This window comes from Opisthocomus hoazin, chromosome 6 (assembly GCF_030867145.1).
Source record: "Opisthocomus hoazin isolate bOpiHoa1 chromosome 6, bOpiHoa1.hap1, whole genome shotgun sequence".
Classification (NCBI taxonomy): domain Eukaryota; kingdom Metazoa; phylum Chordata; class Aves; order Opisthocomiformes; family Opisthocomidae; genus Opisthocomus; species Opisthocomus hoazin.
Genome location: NC_134419.1, coordinates 12,201,522 through 12,223,285, shown reverse-complemented (window position 1 = coordinate 12,223,285; position 21,764 = coordinate 12,201,522). Strand labels below are relative to the sequence as shown.

The 21,764-nt window shown below is 48.9% G+C and overlaps 1 protein-coding gene across 4 annotated transcripts in view; it reads right to left on the bottom strand.

The window, feature by feature from the left end:
* Positions 1-15,873, bottom strand: part of ERI3 (ERI1 exoribonuclease family member 3) — a 138,890-nt gene extending 123,017 nt beyond the window's left edge. Inside the window, exons 1-2 of one of the 4 annotated variants that reach the window (XM_075424652.1) lie at positions 15,792-15,873; positions 5,715-5,989 (exon numbers count right to left, since the gene is read on the bottom strand). In XM_075424652.1, coding sequence (XP_075280767.1) covers positions 5,715-5,966 — 252 coding nt within the window. In that variant the 5' untranslated portion in view covers positions 5,967-5,989; positions 15,792-15,873. The other 3 variants (XM_075424654.1, XM_075424653.1, XM_075424655.1) reach the window with 3 other exon arrangements.
* Positions 15,874-21,764: the final 5,891 nt, after the last annotated feature.

Genomic DNA, 21,764 nt, shown 5'->3' with positions numbered 1-21,764 from the left:
CACAACCCGCCCTGTCAAATTCATATGGGTCACAGCAAGGTTGTCCCCGCATACTGGGAGAACGAGGGAGGTCTCCAAGGCAAAAGGACTGCCGCAGAGAATGCGGCTTTTGAGGATTACACCGCACCTGGTCTCTCAGACCCTGCAGCAGCCTCTCTGAAATGCTGGTCTTCTCTCTGCATCTTTTAAAATAAAGACACTAGTCTCCATATCGGGCAAAATACGACTTCACAGCGGTCCAACAGAATTGCAATGAAGCACATGACATACGGAAAACATGATTAAAAAAAGAACAGCATCTCTTTAATTTCAGATGCACCTTGTAGGATGTTGTGCTATGGATATTCATGTGCTCTTTGCAAAATTTTTAACTGTTCAGAAGAACTAGCTACAAAGCCTCAAAAAGTTTTTTCAAAAGATTGTTCAAAAAATTAACGCGAACAGAAAACCCCATCTGAAACAGCTTTTATATGAACTATTTCCTGCCACTCTAGGAACTTAAAAGCATTCTGACATAAGAAGAACGGCATAACAGCAGGCATAATTAGCAAAGCGATGATAAATATATATCTATTTTTTTACTTTCAGTAAAAAGACAAAAAAAGAAAATACTTTAAGTCACTCTGTTATGTGCATTTTTAACTGCATTCCTCTAGAAACAACACTGTAAGAAGCTGAATTGAGAGCTGGGTATTTAAAACTACACTCAAGCCTAAACTGCATGAAGACAGGTAATTGCAGATTAATATTCCACTGTAATAGTTATGCACAATAGTGCCGAGTTAAAGTTGCCATGGGAAACAAGCTTGAATTTCTTCACTTTTCAGCAATTCACGATCATCCTTAATAAAGGTTTTGGCAGGTGATTTCTAACGCGCTGAGCTTAACAGCCACACAAAAACTGTGCAAGAAGAAAGCTGCTATGCAGGGACAGCTGCTATGCAGGGACGTCTAGATAGAATAGGTAGGCACGGGCACAGCTCCATTATCCATCTCTGGGTAGGACTGTGACAATCTCCGTTACTATGTGAGCCACCTCCTGCATTCGCATCCCAGCCTTCAGCTAGGATCGCCTTGATACAGAGCACCACTCGAAGAGCATGCAGAAGATACCTCGCAGCCTGCTTCCCAGCGGTCCCTCCATAACCTCCCGCAGCAGATTTGTGATTTCAGGGACATATTCCTCCCAGAAAGTCCTCTGAGCCTAGGCTACGGCTCCCAAGGCAGCTTACCTATCCCTTACCTACTCACCCTGAGCAGGGAGCCCAGCAGGGACTGTACATCTGTTGCTACAGCCTAAAATTGGTGGAAATCAACATCCATTCCCATTACAAGGTCAGTCTACAAATCACAGCATCTCGGGAGCAGAGGCACATCATTCAGTTGTCCCTGCCATGGGAACAAGACCAAGGGTAGCGCAGCACGGGCGGCAGAGAGGCAACGATCATTGCAGCCACTCCAGCTGCGCCTGCCCGCGACTGCCAGCCAGATCCGCAAGACGGATGGTTCGGGGGAAACCGCCCTTAACGCTCTTTTACACCAGCACTCCAGGAAACACAGCCTGAACCCAACCGAACCTTGCCGTGCGTTTGTACTTAATATTACCTTACAGAAAGACCAGCTCCTGTTTGTTAACATGCTTTTGCCAATCAGGAAATGTGCTATGATCATCCAGATTTGTTTGGACACTTAAACATAAATTACTAACTGAACATATGTTTATTCACAGTCTCAGTGTTTATGGTTTTATGTTGAAACAGTGAGCAATGTTGTGTATTTACTAGTATGTCCAGTTTCACGTGACAGCATTTATCATTAAAAATTCCCCCAAAATAACACTCAAAATGCATGCTACACAAACTTGAAATACGTAGGATATACTAAAGAAAAATATCAAGATATTTTTGTAGTTAAAATGTGCTGTTTAAGACAACAAGGAAAGTATTGTCCATAAACAATTTATTCTTCTGCCTCTGGTCACAACCTCCTTCAGCAATTAGAAGAACATTCCACGTCTTCCTCTTACAGAGAGTTTGGAAGGGGCAAATTTCTAATTCCCAACTGATTATCAAATTTGAGTGAATCTGAGACACCGAAGTAAAGTACCTGAAAAAACTCACATGAAAAAAAGCAACTTCATCATTACACTACCAAAAGCTCATTTAACAACTCCGCACCTCCTAGGTCCTGCTCCTTCTACCAGGTCAGGGGCCTGATACTCTCTTACACTTCCAGGCAGCAGATATACAAAGCTTGAATCTTACTTGGTTTTCATTTAAGTGGCTTTAATAGATTACAGTAGAGATTAATATTTTATGTAGAAGCCTAAATTAAAATTCAGCTTTGAACAGATCCAATTTCTACCTTCAGACTTTTTACATTTTAAAAAAATCATTGCTTTTCATCCACTCTGATGAAGTTGCAGGCAAGATACTTGGCTTGCTGACCGAGAGAGGCACACCCACTCACTGCATTAATAAAATAAGTCTACAGGCAGCCGCAGAACTGAGCCTGGGGAGCTCCTTAACACAGTCACTGAAAGCACTGACCACCATAAACACTGGTGTATACAAGGACAAAGGGACAAAAGAGCGAGACTCCCACTCACCGATGCATCTTCTCTTGTATAGCTAAAGCACCACATGCACCAGGCTCTGCAGGCTGACAGTGTATAAAAGCAGCAGGTACTTAGAAACTCTTAGCAGACAGTAAAAGAAAAATAAGTCAGAGCTGAAAAATGAAGCACGTTACCATCGTTGTGGTCCAAGGTCCACCGACCTCCACAGAACGACAGCTCCCACCTGACCCCACTGGGCTTTGGATCAAGCCCAAATGCACAAGGTAAGCTTTCAAGAGATGCGAGGGGCCAGCCATAAACATTCCTTACTACCAACCCCTACTGACCTTTGGCTGGCTAAAACACTACACAACACAGACTGTGCCTCTGTTCTTTCGCGCTTTCCCACCTATCCATACAGGGCAATGCAGTTAAACCCCACACCTTCTTTTCTCTCTGGGATGGTCTCATTACCCATCAATACATCCAAAAAAACCCAAAAGCTAAGCTGCTGCTTTGTGCATATAAATATGCACTTTGATTTAGGGGCATGTCTGTTGAAAGCCACCAGAAGTCAGGACTGCAAGGATGCTACTGCTCCTCTGTGAGTGTAGGGCAGGGAACACGAAGAAGCCTCCATGCCTCACCCAGAAGTGGTAAAGCAAAGGGCAGTGGCCACAAGGCACTCAGCCGGTGGTCCCAGCCACTGAAGCCACTATGCAGACAGCTTCCCTGGGGGGAATACCACTGTCCTTGACCCCCATTACAGAGGCCATACCACGAGGCCTCGGAGGGAGACTGGGCAGCGTGAAAGGCAATGGAAATGAAGGAGTCTTCAGGGCTCCCGAATGAGCGTGAAGGATTTCCCCAGGGATCAAGCCAGCGAGGCTGCTGTCTGCAAAAAAGCACAAGTAAATACAGTGGGAGGGGGAGCAGATGTGGCAGTCACACACCTTGGTGTAGATAAAAGGATAGCTCTTTCAGTAGTTTCTAGAAAGATGTCGGAATATTTTGAAGAGCAGTTAGTGAGAAATGTGAAGTGTGCTGCACAGTGGCAAGTGCACTCTGCAAGACTTTCAGGCTCAGCTGGCTAACTTTACAGCTATGCTTACCCACTTAAAGTAACCTGGATCACAGCTTAGCTCTGTACATGCAGCCTTCTCGTCAAATCCCAATGCATTTGAATTCCATTGTATCTCGACTTCTATTTTGCAAGTATTAAAACAAAAAAAGAAAAAGGATCAGGATCGCAGTGAAGATCAGCACTTGACCATTCCTAGCTCCCGGGTCTGTCCTCAAACCAAACCTCCAAAACTTGTCTGCCACTGCTCCAGTGAAAGATCCTGCCACTAAAACCTGGCACAAAACATCACTGAAATACACGGTACAGTTTGCTCGCCATGACATACAGCCCAGCAGTAAAGAGGACAAAAGCCACGCTGGTCAGCAAAAAGGTAAGAGGTAGGTAGGGGCATCAACTAAAGTCTCACTGCATAAAGTCACCCAGTTCTGGCAGGCATCTTCAGATTTTCCAGCTACACTGATTCCCATGCAGCAAAAGCCATTTCTTTATTTGTCAGGCTAATTCGTTGGTGAGTATGTGAGGGAGCCCTTTCCACACATGATATGATGCAGACAGGCGTTGAACACAGCAGACTGGAAAAACAACACTGAAGAACATCTCCACCTTAAAGGTGCTATCTCACCAACAAAATATATAGCAGATCTGCATTGGCCCAGACCATTACTTTCCCTGGCAAGGACTTGGGGACAAAGCTCCTTAAAACAGTAGTAATCATATTCCACTCATGCTCCTTTTTACTGCCAGCTGTAAACCAGCTCCACATGCATCATGGTTTTGCATCAAAATGTGCACAAACCAAACCCATATCCAAAGGGACAAGGTAGATCCAATTTACAGCTTTGACAGGTCTGTGCACCCGAGGCAGAGAGCGCAGGAAATAGCCTGACATCTTACTTGGAGAGCGGTTAAGATCCTGCTAGCAGAACTGGATGCAGAGCTGCAACAGCCTCCCACAAAGACCCAGCGAAAGAGCAGGGAATTTGCTGTCCATTTTTCAAGAAACATGAGAGGCAGGCAGCACTTGCCAAGGCACTACTGGCGAATAGAGGAGTCAAATTTGATCCCAACCTGCAGCATCCCTTTGACAGGAGAAGCCCAAGGGAAACCACAGCTGTACTGGGAAACAAACATGCTGTATCGAGTCACTTCAGCAACGAGACACCACACAGAAAACCGCTTAGCCGTTAGTATGTTAGAAACAAAGCAAACGGAAGTTATTCTCACCCAATGTGTATATTGCTGGCAATACCAGTAAGAGGCCAATTGCTTGGTAGAGAAGGGTGAGAAGCCCAAGTCCAGTTTAGAGACTCAGAAATTCTGTCTGTTTATTACCAATCCAGTATCAGTTTCCTCCTCTTTAGCATGTTTTTCTAATTTTAATGGAAACCCTAGGTCCATCCTGTTGACAACTGAAAATATATTTACTATTATGCTCTATGCTACTATGGAAGAACTGTCTGCAGAAAAACCTCTGTACTTCATCTGGATCTCTGTACATCCCAAGTGGTAGGGCACTGGAAAATCTCTCTGAAGCTAAACTCTTCCCGTCTCACTACACTCCAGAGTTAACACCCAGACAAGATAACTCCAACAAGATCATACAGCTCAAAACTTTTGTTCCTCGCTACTTAGAAACACCATTATGTTGCACATATTTCCTATCATCCAAATTATTCTTTTCCTAAAGCTGTTGGCCACCATCAGCCTTTTTCCTTGCAGAATCAAATAAGGCTCCCAGGAGTACTCCACTAATGCAGGTTCCCAGCCACAAATCTTCAGACCCTTCCCAGTTCAAGCAGATGACAAGCAAACATGACTTAAGACGTTTTTGATAACTCATGAATTGCCACTTCCTTGACGGAAGTCAGGCTCCTTCATTTCAATCCCACTGAACAGTCCTGACACCGGTCCCGAGACAGCAGGTGACTGGCACAAGTCCTGGAGGACCATCAGCATAAAGGAGGTGGGACAAACCAGAGGAAACAAGTGAGGCAGCACTGTGCTTTTTCCTTCCACCTCTCAGAACACCAGCAGCAACTTGTGAGGTGATAGTTAACAGGATTGACTATTTACCTGAGGATGAATCTGTGGTTTATCACACGTAGCCTCAAAATCCAACACTAAGAAGTAGTGATATCGCTGTGGAGGGAAGGATGACATTGCTGCCATGGAAGCTCCAAAGCTGTGGGACGCCAGTTTCCTGCTTACGATGGAGCCGTACCCTTTGAGAACACCAGCCGGGAGGAGGGAGCACACAGCTTGTCTTGCCCTTGGAAGTAAGTTTTGGGGAAACTTTGCTGCTCCAGTATGGAGGAGTGCTATCATTGAACATCCAGAGGCATCTGAAACTGAAGACAGACTCCGGTTACTCAAGCACACATAGATCTCATCTCTGCTTGTATCTTTTCACTGGCCTCCCCTGTCAGGGCTTTTGTCTGCGCTTCCCAGTGGAGGTTCCAGCTTCGCAAACCTGAAGTAACACAGTAACCTGCTCTAAGCACAACAGATGACATTTGGACTGAGCTCGAGGTGTCCACAATCACGGGTAACTGGAAATTAACCACCGCAAATAGCTCTAAATGAAGAACTATGAGACAAACAACAGTCATGGCTCCAGGCACCAGATCACACCCCGCTGCTGAACCTTATCACAGCAGAACACAACACAAACCACTTAAACATAGAAAATCTGATCTGAACCCCATTGAAACTTCTGAAAAGGCCTTTCGTCTTTTGGTATACAATGCAAGTTCTGACACATGGGAGAAATTAAATACAGCAATACACATATCAACACTACAACCCATCCAAACAGCTTGGCCCTGAAACGCCTGTTAATTGCACAGAAACCTCCCACTTCCATTACAAATCCACGCGTCTGGTGGCTGGCAGGCTCCTCCACAGGGAAGTTCTCATTTGCTCTGTGTACGAGATTTCTCAGAGATGTAATTCTAGTGCTACACTTGATTTCTTACTTCAGGTATTTCTCAGAGGAGGATATTGGTTCAACAAACCCACACAAGAACTGCAGGGACTGCAGGAACTGTAAAATGCAAGCAAGACTCTCTAGGTTACAGTCTCCCTCCCAAGGAAATACCCCACCCAGCCACCACCTTCTGATGCTTCTATTTAACACATGCTATTTAACAAATTGCATTATCCATGTGAGACTGCCCAGATTTCCCTCCCAACCCTTTTTTTTCTAAAATGCTGCAGGAAAAACTTGACAGGACTGTCACTGCCCAAGGTGGGGCAGCCCTGGGGCTGTTAATACATTTATTGGGATGAGAGTTCAAGCTCAAACTCATGGAGGTGTTACACAGCTGTGATACAGGGACCAACAGCGGAACAGTGAATTGCAACAACCCAGTCCTCTTGAACAAGGATATAACTATATATATATTCTAATATAATATATACTTTAACATATATATGTACTCTAACTCCATAGATAGATATAACTATATATATATACTCTAACTATATATATACACACACGTTGCTATACAGGGATGCACAATCCATTCCACTCAGCTGGCCCCGCTGTTGGTGGCTCTGGGCAAGAGCTTCATCGCACCACGTGCCACCCACCCGCCTGTTTCTGAGCCTGGCCTCCCCGCGCCTGCGCTCGCTTTTCGCTCCGCCATGACAGGCTGGAGGCGCCCGCTGCAAGAAACGGAGCTGAAGTGGGCAAGGCAAAATGGAGGACTCGTCACGCACGAACAAAGTTGCTGTTTGCACAAAAGACAGCGTTTGCTCTCTCCCATCCGTTAGTCCGTCAGGTAAATAATGCACGTGCCAAAACACACACTTAATGAGGTAAATAATATGCCTTGAATAACAGCTAAATCTGTATTTACCTGCGAGACCAGAGAAACTCAGAAGAACCAGATTAGGAGATAATTGTGGATGAGCAGGTTGTGTGCTTTGAGTAAACATGCATTTAGTAACCTTCCCTTTCCAAAGTTTTGAGTGAAAGGCAAAAATCAAAGGAGCAGAGATGTTTAAAACAGAACTGGTGCCCATGCTGCCAATTCCACGGCGTAAATGCATCCCCATCTTGTGGCTTTCATGTTTAGGGGGGCTGCTTGCTTTATTAAAGCAGCATGCCAGGCAGCAGATGCCCGGAAAACTGAAAACTCGGGTTACAAAACTGTAATGAAGAGCCCAACATTGCGTTTATCCTAAAGGGGCTCAAGTTCTACCTATTGCTTTTCCCTCTACAGCTTTTACTGTCATTAATAAATGCATCACAGCCAAATAGAAGTTAGTTATATTCACTTCTAACCTGCCCCAGATAAGAGATACTTAAACCACGTATACACGTGGTTTAAATCTTCAAGCTACCAGCTATGAATCTAAAGGCCCATCACAGCAAATATAGTATCTCAGAATAAAGCAGCTTGCAAGTTAGTTGCGGTAAAACCTGATCTTTAGCCTACTGCATAAAGTAAAACATACAGTTGGAGTGGGGGAGGCAGGCAGGCTCCAACCCCTATATCAAACACAGGCAATAAAACACACATTATACACCCACACGCAGCAAGATCAGTACTTCTCTAGTGTATCTTAACCTGCAAGACTAGGGCATCACACAAAGCCCACAAATCCCCTAGCTGGCCTGTACCATGCACAGCGGCGCAGAGGTCCCCCAGCCACCGAGTCCCCACGGCACAGCTGAGCGGGCCATCTGGGCAGGAATCAGGCACCTCACGACGCAGACATGGCAGCACGGCTCCAGACCCCAGCCGGTCTGCGCCACCCGGGTACCGCGGGACATCCGCAGAGGGAACTAACAGCTAACATCTAGCGCCTGCTTACACTAATAAACTTCTGCAGGCAGTCCACGTCTAACGACAGGATCAGGCTCCCCACTGTAAGCGCAGCCCCTCTCCCCACCCTCCCGTGTGACAGAGTCAGCAATGCTCTGAACAAAGGTGCACGAGTGAGGTGCTGCGTGCCGGTTCCCCTACGCAGCCAGCATACAAACAAGAGCAACCCCACTGCAAACCCTGCACTTCCAGCCAAATGAAGTTTTAACTGCATGTTTACCCAGCCACTGCTCTAGGTGCCCTGGGAAGACCTCACATCATCTTCTTTGGCAAGGTCAGAGCGCCTCAGAGCACAAGTTAGCTGGTGAGCAAACACACTTTATTAGAAGTCATGCAAAGCATTTATAACAGCTATGACAATGCAAAGCACTAGTAATTATCCCCTTTTTTTTTTTTTCCAACAGACAACACCACAAGCAAACCAGCTTCAAAAATTGGAAACCTGTCTCTATCCATATAAATCCACATGTTCAATGATTCCATTTCCAAACCTACGTAAAACACCACATGCATATTTCTTATGTACATAGAGTTAGATTATAATCTCAGACAGTGCAAGCTGTCACATCTGGCATTCAACCCTACCAGGTTAATATTTCGTATCACACAGCTCCAATTCCTTACACAGATAAGTACGAAATGTAATGGGACCATGAACTGAGGCTGGACTTCAGGAATTGTTTTGACAGATTGTACACAGACCTAGGAAAATGTGACAACATTTTACATTCGCAACACCCAATAACACAGGAAACGGCCACGTGTGGTGGGTTTCAGCTGGATGATAAAGTTCACATTATGTGCTGTATAACAGTGTGCGCCACACGTGACATCACTGGCTATAATCAGCAACTGTCTTTTAAAAATAATTAAAAAAAAATAAATCAATCTCTGGACATTGGCTGCAGGTAACAGGACAAGCTCAGGCTGGCCACAGCTCTTGCTTGTTGGTGGTCCAAGCAGACGATACTAAAGCACAACAGTTTGATCACCAGCAAGGAAAGCCAGGAGAAAGGGACGTGTCAGCTGCAGCTGCTGGCTTGCCAGGGGCCCCACTGAGTGAGAAGCGGAGAATCAGCACCGGCGGCTGTTGCGCTCCGGGTTTCCCACTGGGGAAGCTCCTTAGTGGCGAGCACAAGCGGCAAGGGCCAGGACGGGGAACCCCTACCACGTGAGGGACACCCATGAAAAAAGCCAGCGGGGCATCACAAGCGCTCTCCCCCACCTGCGGGACAGCCCCTAAGCCACATACAGAGATGAGCACCACACAAGGTGATGAAGATTCAGATTCATCAATGGTGAGACAAATTAGCCTATGAACTTGAGCTTAATGGGTTCTTTGCAGATAACATTAGTATTTACTTTTTACAACCACATCTAATGAAAATCACCTGGCAGCAAGAGAAGACATAACTTCAATATCTTGCCTTTAACCCAAAAATATTCCCCGTCACTGTCCAGTTTGACAAGCTGGTGCAGGGAGGGGGCAAGCAGACAAACACCTACATTCAGGTTGGAGGGGCAACCCAAGAAATGCTATGTTTTACAAAAGCCTCCATTTACACATTAAATTACTTTGTTACGGCAATATAGCCTTCCACCATACTAAAAAATAAACAAAAAAACCCCCACACTAATCTAAAGGACAAGACAAACTAAAATCAATAAATACAAGCAAGCGAGCTTTGAGCATCCTACGCTCCAGTTTATTCCCTGTGCAAAGCCTGGGTAGGGGCAGCCGTGACTCCTGGCTTCTGACAGACAACTGAACCCAAGGCTAGAGCAACCAAAACCAATCCAAAATGTAAGCCAGGTTTGTCTTAGTTTATTATAGTGTCTTATTTTATTAAATTATAAAGAGTAAAAAGATAGAGTAATAAAGATGCTTTTTGTAGAACAAAACTGCATACATTTAGCAACACCTGGAAAAGAGTATAACAAAAAATGCAAGACTGCACTTTGGTAGCTGTTCAAATGCATACTCAGAGGTCAAATGTGAGCCCATATATCAGCTGTGTGAAGATATAACTGAAGAACAATAGAGATAACTCCATTTATTTTTAAATCAACTTTAACCTAAACCCAAGTATTTCATTAGATGAACTACAGTCCAAAAATGACAGCACCTGGCTAGCCTGCGAGGCAGGAAACGAGAGAGTGAACAAAACCAGCCTATCCAGTGTCACCATCCAAACTTGCAAAAGAAAAAAAAATACATAAAGTAAAACAAACAACAAAACACAAAGCTTTTAGAACCGTTTTAATAACGTAACATGATTTTAGACAGGTAAATTTGTTTCTTTGTCAACGTCACAGTATCATCCCTTCAACACGAACCCAGTACACTTCCATGGTTGCACTGCCTTCGCTTCTGGCTGGGTTTGTCTCCGGCACTGCTAGACAACCAAGCCCACATTTTGGAAAATTCATAATGTAACTTTCCCAAAGCATTGCCACAGGATGCCTATGTGCTGTTCCATCATTACTCAGCCCAGACAGAACTTGGCATTAATCATTTTGTTTTTACAGCACTCCGCAATCGCATCCAGCCTCTTCCCACTACAGATGAAGAGGTCCCTGTTCTCAAGAACTTACAGTCTAAAATTAGATGCAATACAACAAGTGAGGGTAACAGCAGGGAAGAATGAGGATTACAGGAGCAAAGTCAGGCAGCCACTCATCTGGGGGATACGTGCATCTCGGCAGTTCAATCAAAAAAAATAATTCACTCTATATAGGCACCATCTTCCCTCTATATGGGCATTATGGAAGAGATAAGTGAACACGGAAAGGGTCGACTAAAGGATGGAGGGCACTCTCGGGTTAAGGAAGGTCTCTCCCGTTTCTTGATCTCATTCTTCCCGCTGTGTTCCTTGGCTGACATGTCAAAGGCACCACCACATATGTCACAGCACCAGAATCTCTTCCATTGTGACATCACAGACGCGATGGCTTGTGAGATCACAATGAGCGAGGCCGAAAGCGCCGATTACTTAGGGAAGCACTTGCTGGGGCTATCACACCCTACGAGGCTGGGAAACAAACACATCTCAGTTCACTTGACAACACAGTGAAACCCGCACGAGACTCCACACCGGCAGGACGCGAACTCGTCCGAACAGACCACCCAGAGGCCGTCCCAAAGATGCACAGTACAATTCCACTCCATATTTTATTAGGCCACCTCTGCTAGGCAACCCACTTTCGTCAGCTCCTTGACTGGTCTCCTAAGACCGGCTTTGCCACGTATTTTTAAACCTTCTCCAAGAGTAACTGTGGACAGGCAAATGGGTCTAAGCTGAAGTCTGAAGAAGTTCCACACAGTAAAGGACTGGTCACTCAGAGGATGTGTAGAGGAAGGAAACAACAAAAACTGAAACACAGAAGCAACAACAGAGATGCATGTAGCAAAAGACTGGAAAGTTGCAGTGGGAGAGTGGATTTGGTATTAAGAAAGAGAACAGTTGCAGAGGATCGGACCAAGAACCCTCTAGCCCAGTCTCCTTCCTCTGCGTGGGAGCCATAGGAAAACGCACCAGCATGAAGCTACACAAAACGGGATTAACCAAGCCAATAGTTCTGGGAGGCCAAGAGGAGGCAGGCCTGTCCTCCCCTCTGGGTGTTACTCTCCTGCTGATCACCTTACACCAGTTCCTGAGCTTCTCCAGCCCCTCTGTGAGCCGATTCAACCACAGGAACCTATAAAAGAGCTAATGCAGCCAGAATAAAACATAATTAAAACAAGATAGTTTCCTGCTGGCTTAGTGAGACAAATCAGCTCAGGGCCAGGCTGGATGAGTGCCAAAGCTCAGAGGGATGGGCCCACACTGGCAGAAGCATAAGGGAGATGAGGTTGTTGGTTGGCTCAGCTGCTCACCAAACCACGTACTCAGACCAGGACACGTACACCTGGGATGGTACAGCACTTCACAGGCAACAGAGAAGGTATCTTGGCTCTAGCAGTATAAACACATACTACATCTCGAAGTCAGAAAGCCCACCGGACCACCCTGTCTGAACCTCATGTAACGTCGGCCATGAAGTTTCCACTTCATTACTCCTGAATTGAGCCCAAAGGCTTGAACATCTTTCAGAAAAGTTTCTGGCCTTGGATTGCAGCATCAAGTAGGGAGGCTCCCCACTACCTTCAGACATATCATTCCACTGGTCAATCCATTCACTGTCAAAAAATAACACATCTTAGTTTTCATTCAAACTTTCCCAACCCTGGTCTTTGGAGCGAGTTCTGACATTTATGGCATTTCACTGCTCTCAATCCGCAGCCGAGCTCCTGCAGTCAGGAGTAAGAGATGTGTAGCTACTATGCTTCTAGTCAGTAAAAGCTACTACAGCACACTGGCCTAATTTAGTGGAAAGGAGACACAGCAGACTGCCCTTTGTTTAATGGAATCTAGCACGCATCATTACTTGATTTTAATACACATGAATGCCACAGTTGTTCAAACCACTTATACAGCCGCACACCTTCATTATCTGAAAACTGAACTTGAAGGTTAACACCTGAGAGTTCCAAATGAATCTCAGTCTGGATTTAGGAAGACAACACTTGCATTGCTCAATACCGGGTTCACTTTGCATCTTCACAAACAAACTCCAGAAGTGTTAAAAGAAAGGCTGTACTCTGCCAAAGCTCTGTCCTGGTAGACAGGTAAATGCTTCAAGCAGGATAGCAGCTGCAATGGAGCATGGTGTCCACACAACCCAGACTTAGTGAGCCTGGAAAACCAGCCAGGGAAGATGTTGACCCTAACAGTCAACCACAGAAAAAATAACTCTAACAAATAACGATGAAATAAAAAAATAATAATTTTCTTTGGTTGGGAGTGAAGTATGTTTATCTGCACAATATATCTGGAGAGAATACAACTTCTTCTTGGGCCAGCACAGGTATTTTCTCTCAGGTGAGAGAAAAGTTGCCAAATGGTATCTAGCAACAACAGCCAGCACCTCTGCTCCAGGTTACGGACCCACAACTTGTCTTCTTGTCCCTTCACTCCCCTGCTTGCCATTGCACCATTCTGGTATGCTAGCTCAGCACTACTAGAGTAAAACACCAGGAGTCTCAGGATGACCGTTTCCAGCAATAATAGGTGCTTCAGATCCAAGGACAGACTTGTGAGGAAACCACAGTTGCTTAACAGCCTTCAGGGTTCTCCTACGAGCACAGCTACAGTGGCCGGTCCTACACCCCTCACCTGAACCTCACCAGACCTGTGCTCTGCAGTCTCATTGCCCTTTACTGGTGGTGGCTATGGATCAATACAGAGGCAGGGTGAAATGCCAAACACATTTAAGCCTCTTCCAGAACTCCACTGCCAAAACTTCTGGGCAGGAAAAAATAATAATTAAAAAAAAAATCAACACCTACGAAAGTTAACAAAGCCAAACAAGATAAGCACTGAAACAGCTGTAATCAGGCCTCCTAAAGGAATCAAATTGAAATCAAGTATCTTTCAAATGCAGAGTAGAAACTTTAGGTCATTATCAGTGTATATTCAATCCAAGGACTTCTTTATTTAGTATCAAGCACACAAGCACTTTCTTTTTAATGCTTTAATGAGTTTCTTCTTGCAGATTTTGGTAAAAGTCAAATCTGTCTGTCTATACACACTAACTTTTGGAAAAAAAACCACAACACCCCACCTCCCACAAAACCATTCATCCAGAGCAACCCAAAGTTTGAATGGAACAAGAACCATAATAGGGCCGCTCTTTGAAATAAGACAAGCATTTAGTTCACACTATAAATTCATGTGAAAATTCAGTTGCAAAGGCCAGAATTCAGTATTTGAAAATGGAAACAAAAACATCTGAAATCAAACTTCTCAAGCCCACACACTAAAGAGTAACCAACTGGACTTCTATCACATTCCTTATTTTAAGAATAATTCATTCCTGGAAATAAAAGTTCAAATGCCAACTTTAACATCAAGTGATATGAGATGCTGCAATGTTGCAAGGAGCAACTAGAGGATAAAATATCTTCAAGTCACCATTAAAAGAAGAAAAAAAAAAAAAAGTCCTCAAACAACTGTCTGACTGCATCTGACGGGACAAGCGCCTTCCAGACGTACCGGCCCAGAGCCCTGTGTACCTCACCCTTCCCACGGCACAGTGCAAGCATTAACCTATCAGAAAACATGTTGGTCTCTTGCATCGCAGCTGAAAGAATATTAAGGGTTCAGACTGAGCAACAGCTGTCAATCCACCCATTTCCGAAACCAAAAGCTCAATAAGGAAAAGAGGCAAGTAAAGAAGCAGCAAAACAAATGTCAGACTTATTAGCAAACAGGCCAGCAATGTCTACGTAAATCCACCAGACATAGGACTTGTAAAAGACAGAACATAAGGAGTAAATGACAACACCTCTTCATACATCTCAAGTTTAGAAGAAACACCTGTAACAGTACAGCAGCAAGAAAAGAACAGGAGAAGAGAATTCCCGCTGCCGGTCAGGAAACAAGTAAACAGATCCTGCACTTCTAAGCCTTCTCAAGTTTACTTCAGTCTGAAGATCTGAGACGGGTGACCAGTTCAAACTCACAGGATAAATAAAAAAAAACAAACCCAAAACCCAAGCATCCTATGCGCCCATCACCTCCCCCTACGAACCTCCACATCCCAAAAGGAACGTGAAAAGTCCCCGCTGCCGCTGCTGCCCCCCGCGCCCCGGGTGCTCGGGTTTGTCCCTTCCGCAAGCCCCCACGGCACCTGACCCCGCTCCGGCAGGGACCGGCAGGACCTCCGCCGCCCTCGAGGCTTCCACCCGCAGCGGAGCCAGGGAGCGGAGGGCCCGGCAGCCCCAGGCTCCAGCAGCCGGGAGACGGGGCTCGGCGTCGAGCAGACGAGGCGCTTCCGCGCCTGCCCGCCGCCGCCCCGCGCCCTCCCCTCGGCCCGGGGCCGCCCCCCGCCTCCCCAGCGGCCTCCCCACACCCCCGCCACCGCCCCGCCCCGGCCCGCAAACCGGCCGGCCGCCCCACGCCTCCGCCCGCGGGCCGCCGCCCCGCCACAGGCCCCGCCGCCGCGGGGGTGGGCCAGGCCGCGCCCCCCCCGCCCCGCCGCTCCGGACCGGGAATCCACCCCCCACCCCGGGCCACGGCGGCCCCACGCCTCCGCCAGGCCTGCCGGGCCCCCGCGCAGGCCGGGCCCCGCCGCGGCCCTGCCGCTGCCCGCCGTGCGCCGCGCCCCCCCCACCCCCCACGCCCCGCGGCGGGGGCCGCCCCGTCCCGGCCCTCCCCCCCGTCCCCCCCCGCCCCGCACACACTCCGCACCACGAGTCCCCAACACCGCCACTCACCTCCGCGCACTCTGACCCCCGACCCCGCTCTGAGCGGCAGCGCCGCCGGCCAACCGCAGCGCCGTCTGCCGCCGCCGGGGGCGGGGCTTCCTCCCCGCCGCGCCCCCTCACGCAGGCGCACTCCCCCCGCCGCCGCGCGGGGCACGCTGGGGGTTGTAGTTGGGCGCCGCCGGGCCGCCCCCTCGCCCTGCCCCGTCGCGTGGCCGCGCCCCGCCGCGACCCCGCGCGCCGGTCACCCCGGTGCCTGCCCGCCGGCTCCGCTCCCCCCACTGGGGCCACCCCCTGCCCGCCGCGGGTCCCCCGGGGCCAGCGTGGCTTCGCCAAGGGCAAGTCCTGCCTGAGCAGCCCCGTGGCTGGCTGTGCTGGCGTGGGTCCGCCAGCGGGCGAGGGAAGAGCTGCGGGCGCGACCTGCCCGGACTGCTGCGACGCCGTCGGCACGGTCCCTCGCCACGTCCTGCGCTCTAAGCTGGAGAAACGCGGGTTGGATGGGCGGACTGTTGGGCGGCGGCGGAGTGGGTTGGGAGGGCGCAGGCACAGGGTGGTGGTCAATGGCTCGATGCCCACATGGACGCCGGTGATCCCTCGGGGTCTGTGCTGGGACCAGTACTGTTGAACATTTCCATCAATGACTTAGACACCGAGCTCGAGCGCACCCTCAGCAAGTTCACAGATGACACCAAGCTGAGTGGTGCAGTTGGCACACCAGAAGGACGGGATGCCATCCAGAGGGGCCTGGACAAGCTCGAGAAGTGGGCCTGTGTAAACCTTGTGAGGTTCATCACGGCCAAGTGCAAGGTCCTGCGTCTGGGTCAGGGCAACCTCCACTATGAATACAGGCTGGGGGATGAAGGGACTGAGAGCAGCCCTGCTGAGAAGGACTTGGGGGTACTGGGGGATGAAAAACTGGACATGACCCAGCAATGTGCACTCACAGCCCAGAAGGTCACCATATCCTGGGCTGCATCAAGAGAAGCATGGCTAGCAGGGCAAGGAAGGGGATTCTGCCCCTCTGCTCGTCTCTGGTGAGACCCCCCCAGGAGTCCTGCATCCAGCTCTGGAGCCCCCAGCACAAGAAGGACATGGAGGTGTTGGAGCGAGGCCAGAGGAGGCCACAAAGATGATCCGAGGGCTGGAGCACCTCTGCGGTGAGGAAAGGCTGAGAGCGTTGGGGCTGTTTAACCTGGAGAAAAGAAGGCTGCAGGGAGACATTATTGCAGCCTTCCAGTACCTGAAGGGGCCTATAGGAAAGATGAGGAAAATATTTTCAGCAGGGCTTGTTGCGATAGGACAAGGAGCAATGGCTTTAAACTAGGGGGGGGTAGATTTAGACTAGATATAAGGAAGAAATTTTTTACCATAAGAATGGTGAAACACTGGAGCAGATTGTCCAGAGAGGTAGTGGATGGAACGTGATGAAGTTCAACAAGGGCAAGTGCAGGGTCCTGCACCCGGGGAGGATCAACCCCATACACCAGTACAGGCTTGGGGTGGACCTGCTGGAGAGCAGCTCTGTGGAGAGGGACCTGGGTGTCCTGGTGGACGACAGGTTAACCATGAGCCAGCAGTGTGCCCTGGCTGCCAAGAAGACCAATGAGATCCTGGGGTGCATTAATAAGAGTGTGGCCAGCAGTTCGAGGGAGGTTCTCCTTCCCCTCTACACTGCCCTAGTGAGGCCCCATCTGGAGTACTGTGTTCAGCTCTGGGCTCCCCAGTTCAAGAAAGGTGAGGAGCTACTGGAGAGAGTCCAGCGGAGGATTACGAGGATGATGAGGGGACTGGAGCATCTCTTCTACAAGGAGAGGCTGAGGGAGCTGGGCTTGTTCAGCCTGAAGAAGAGAAGGCTGAGAGGGGACCTTATAAATGCCTATAAATATCTTAAGGGTGGGTGTCGAGAGGATTGGGCCAGACTCTTCAGTGGTGCCCAGCGACAGGACAAGGGGCAATGGGCACAAACTGAAGCATAGGAAGTTCCAGCTGAACATGAGGAAGAACTTCTCCACTCTGAGGGTGACGGAGCCCTGGAACAGGCTGCCCAGAGAGGTTGTGGATTCTCCTTCTTTGGAGATATTCGAGAGCCAACTGGATGCGGTCCTGTGCAGCCTGCTGTAGGTGACCCTGCTTCGGCAGGGGGGTTGGACTAGATGACCCACAGGGGTGCCTTCCAACCCCGACCATTCTGTGATTCTGTGATTCTGTGATTCTGTAGTGGAGGCCCTGTCCCTGGAAACATTCAAGACCAGGTTGGACAGGGCTCTCAGCAACCTGATCTAGTTGGAGATATCCCTGCTTGCTGCAGAGGTGTTGGGCTAGATGACCTCTAAAGGTCCCTTCCAACCCAAAGCATTCTATGATTCTATAATCCCGCCACATCCCCCCACGCCACCTCCCCCTGTCCCCTGCAGCCTCCTGTCTCCGTGCTCAGCCCGGGCCCCAGCAGCTCCGACCTTCAGCAGAGCTGGCCTCAGCTCTGGGTGTAACATCTCACGGGCACAGAGTTCACGCTGGCTGCAGCGGCGAGCGACCACGTCCCCAGCACTGGGACGGTGCTGCCCGCAGGCGCAGGTCTCTTCAGGGATCCCTCTGCAGGGGTACCCCCTCGCCCCCGCTGCCACCAGGCTTGTGGCACCGCTTTGCTGCATTCGTTCTGGGTCACGTCAGTGCTTCTGGTGCTGGCAGCTCTTGGTTGGTGTTAGTGGTGCCCAGGTAAGGCTGCACTGGTAACCACAGCTGGTGTTGGCTGGTGTTTCCTCCCTCTGATTGATCTGGATTACGTCAAAGTCAGGTTCACCAGCAAGCCTGGGGCCGTCGTTCCTCCTCCTTGCTTGGACATCAGTCACCGGCTTCCAGTTCTTCTGTGTTCATGCAGCTCTCTGATCCTAAGCCTGTGTCTGGACCTTGCCCAGGCTTTGCCAGACAGCCCTAAGCAGTGGTGGCTCCTCCACCCTCAGCCAGGACACACACCTTACCTGCCGTGTTACCGAACCTTCAGCCTCCTGCCCTGTTGGGGACCCTCAGGAAGCGCAGCTGCAATGACAAGCACACTAGCTGGAGCCATTCCCCACTTTGCTTCCTTCCTTGCCCCCCACATTATCTCATGCCTCCACATTTCAAGCCAGCAGCCCCTTTGCACTGTCCCTGATACTCCATACGCGTAAGGAGAGCAAACTCAGAGTCACCAACTTACACCAACAGGACCGTGAGGGATCCTAGAGGTCACCTTCCCCACCCCCTGCCCGCAGGTGGGAGCAGTCCTACCTCTGTGCCATCTTGCTGTCCTCTTCAATTCGTGTCTTAAGCCTTTCTCTGGCTCTGTGCCTTAAAACACTGGGCAAAGGTAAGCCCCAGGGTGTGGAGATCACCGACTGCCGCTCCACGCAAGGCGGGCTGCTCGCGCTTCCCCGGCTGCCTGGCCGGATCTGCCCGGTGCCCCTGCCTTTAACTGCGTTGCCGACGCTTGGGCTGGATTTAGCTTTTTGGTCTGTTTGTATGCAGCCTTGAACTTGGGAGGCCTGAATCATGAAAGTAGCGTGTCAGAACTATAAAAATACCAGGAGCATACCATTTAATAATAGAAAGAGTTCCTTTAAGCCCTCTTAGATTTGGCATCTCTCAGCTTCCCACCCACATAAGCAAGGATAATGTGAAGTTTTGCTTCTAAGCTTAGCTGTATCGCTGTGATTTGTCAAGCCTTTGGTGACTGATGTATGGTTTGCCAGGAGCCCAGGAGAGCGAACTGAGGGCCTTTGTGCTGTGGTGTTCCTTGAGCAATCTGTCCCTGCCCCTCCTTATCAAGGATGGAAACTGGCTGAGACGTGCTTGAAATTATGCTGCAACCCAAAGCTTGAAATTTGGGGCTCACAGCCTGCCTGTGTTTCTAGGAGGATGAAAGAGAGGAGGCCTTTTCACTGCTGACCTCTGCATCTAGCAGTAAGAAACAATTTTTTTCTCAGTCTAGACAAACAATGAATGGCTCATAGATGTGTGCTTTTTTTGTCAGCCAAGCCTTGTGCTGTTCCCCGGGTTTGTCAGGCAGCACAGCAGGCAGGAGATTTCCTCCTGACGATTTTTTTTTGCAGGGAGAACCTCTTTTTTCCAACTGAGCATCTGCAATAACCAATGGCCACATCCTGGCTTCTGCCAGCCTCACTGACCCTTGTGAGATCTGTACGAGTCGTCCTCCAAGGACTGCAGGGCAGCAATGCCTGCAGCAACTGCACTTTCAAAGAAGTCCTTTTTCCTGGCACAGCTGTCGGCTGCCGGAGAAGGCACCCAACCCAGTCTGAGGAGAGCCATGTTTTGTAAATATTGTCACTGTTTCTGTAGTGTTCATATCTGAGACTGTCTTATATGAGTGTGCATGCCTCAAATGAACACTGCAGGCCACCGAAAAAGTCACCTACAAATTAATCTGGCTCACTCCAGGATTCTGGAAAAAGGAACCAGGGTGATCAGTAGATATCCTGTGGCCTCCCCATCAATGCACACGGCCCCTGTAGCATCCTCGCTGGGAGCAGCTCCCCTCCCCAAGGGACTCAGTCAGTGGCAGAGCTACAAATGTAAAGGTGGACAACTGCCATGGGGCCCCGGGCAAGAAACGCTGAGAAACTGGGTGACGCAGATGGGGAAAGGTGGGCAAAAGGGCTGACAGCTGCTGATCAGGGTCGCCTGATTTATTCCTGGTAGCACAGCCCGTGCCAGTCCCGTTACCCCATTGCCTCAGGACCGACAGAAAGAGCCCGCTGTCAGTCCAAGAGCAAGTGAGTGTGTTTCAGGAGCAAGTCTGTTGTCTTAATTGCTTGTCCTACTTTGGAGATTATGGGATGGCTCTAAGCAGCCTGGAGGAAATAAGGTCCACGCTGGGGCAGTGTCTGGGCTCTCCTGATTAGCGCTGAGGACTGCCTTCGAGCACTGGGTGGGAAGGGCAGCTCGAAGCTTCCAGCTGTGCGCCCCACTCCTACAGCTGGATCCCCTGCGCTGCCACCAGCAGATGCAGCAGCCTGGTCTACAGTTACCTATAAGTTTTATTTGTTTTAAAACCCCAACAGTTTCTTAACAAAGCATCATTTCATTCAGCACAGATGTGCAGCTACCTCTGGGCTGGCAGATGGACAGGACTTTACGAGAAGGCAGCAAACCAGTGGGGCAGGGTAAGGCAGTAAATACAGAATAAACCCCACCACTCCCGACGCCGCGTGGCAGCTCCAGGCGATCCTCCATGAGAATAAATGGCTGAGCCCATCCTAGCCCAAGATGAAGTATCAGGTCGCTGCCTGCTGCTGGGCCAGCAGAGAGGAGGAGGGAGGGTCCCAGCGACTGCCTCCCCAGCCCTGCTCCTGCTGCCTCCTTCCCAAGAGCCCCCGGAGCACAGCTCCTCTAAAAGCAGTGGGATTTTACATGGTTACGGCACGAAGAAACATCGCCTCATTTTAAAGGCGACTCCTTTAGTTCTCTTCAGCTGCTTATGCTGAATGCAACTTTTAAATGTCTTATAATACACATGACAAGTAGTCTTGTATCACTGTTTTCTACTTAACAAGTTAATAACGTGCCAACCCAAATCCTTCAGTTACTAACGCTACCGGTGGGACTCATTAACCAACGTGAACACATATTTAAGGGAATACTAATATTCACAATGTACATTTTTATATTTGTGTTGTCATTCTTGAAACCACAGCTCAGTTCATGTACTCAGTTGAAACATTTGTTTTGCAGAGGTTTTCTCTCTCCCTTTTCCTCTAAACACATACACCATTGCTGGGGTTTCATTCTGGTGAATGATATTAATGACAGCTTATCATCATGGAAAGCTATTCCTAGCTGTCAATTAAAGGGTGTTTTGAAAGAAAGCGGCTCATTCAACCCCGGTGGGAGCAAGTGCGTCTCATTGTTTGACAGTGACCCCCTTGATGAATTTGGGAGCAGCAGCAACAGCAGCTCTGTGGGGCCCGGAGGTTTGCAGATGCGGCACAG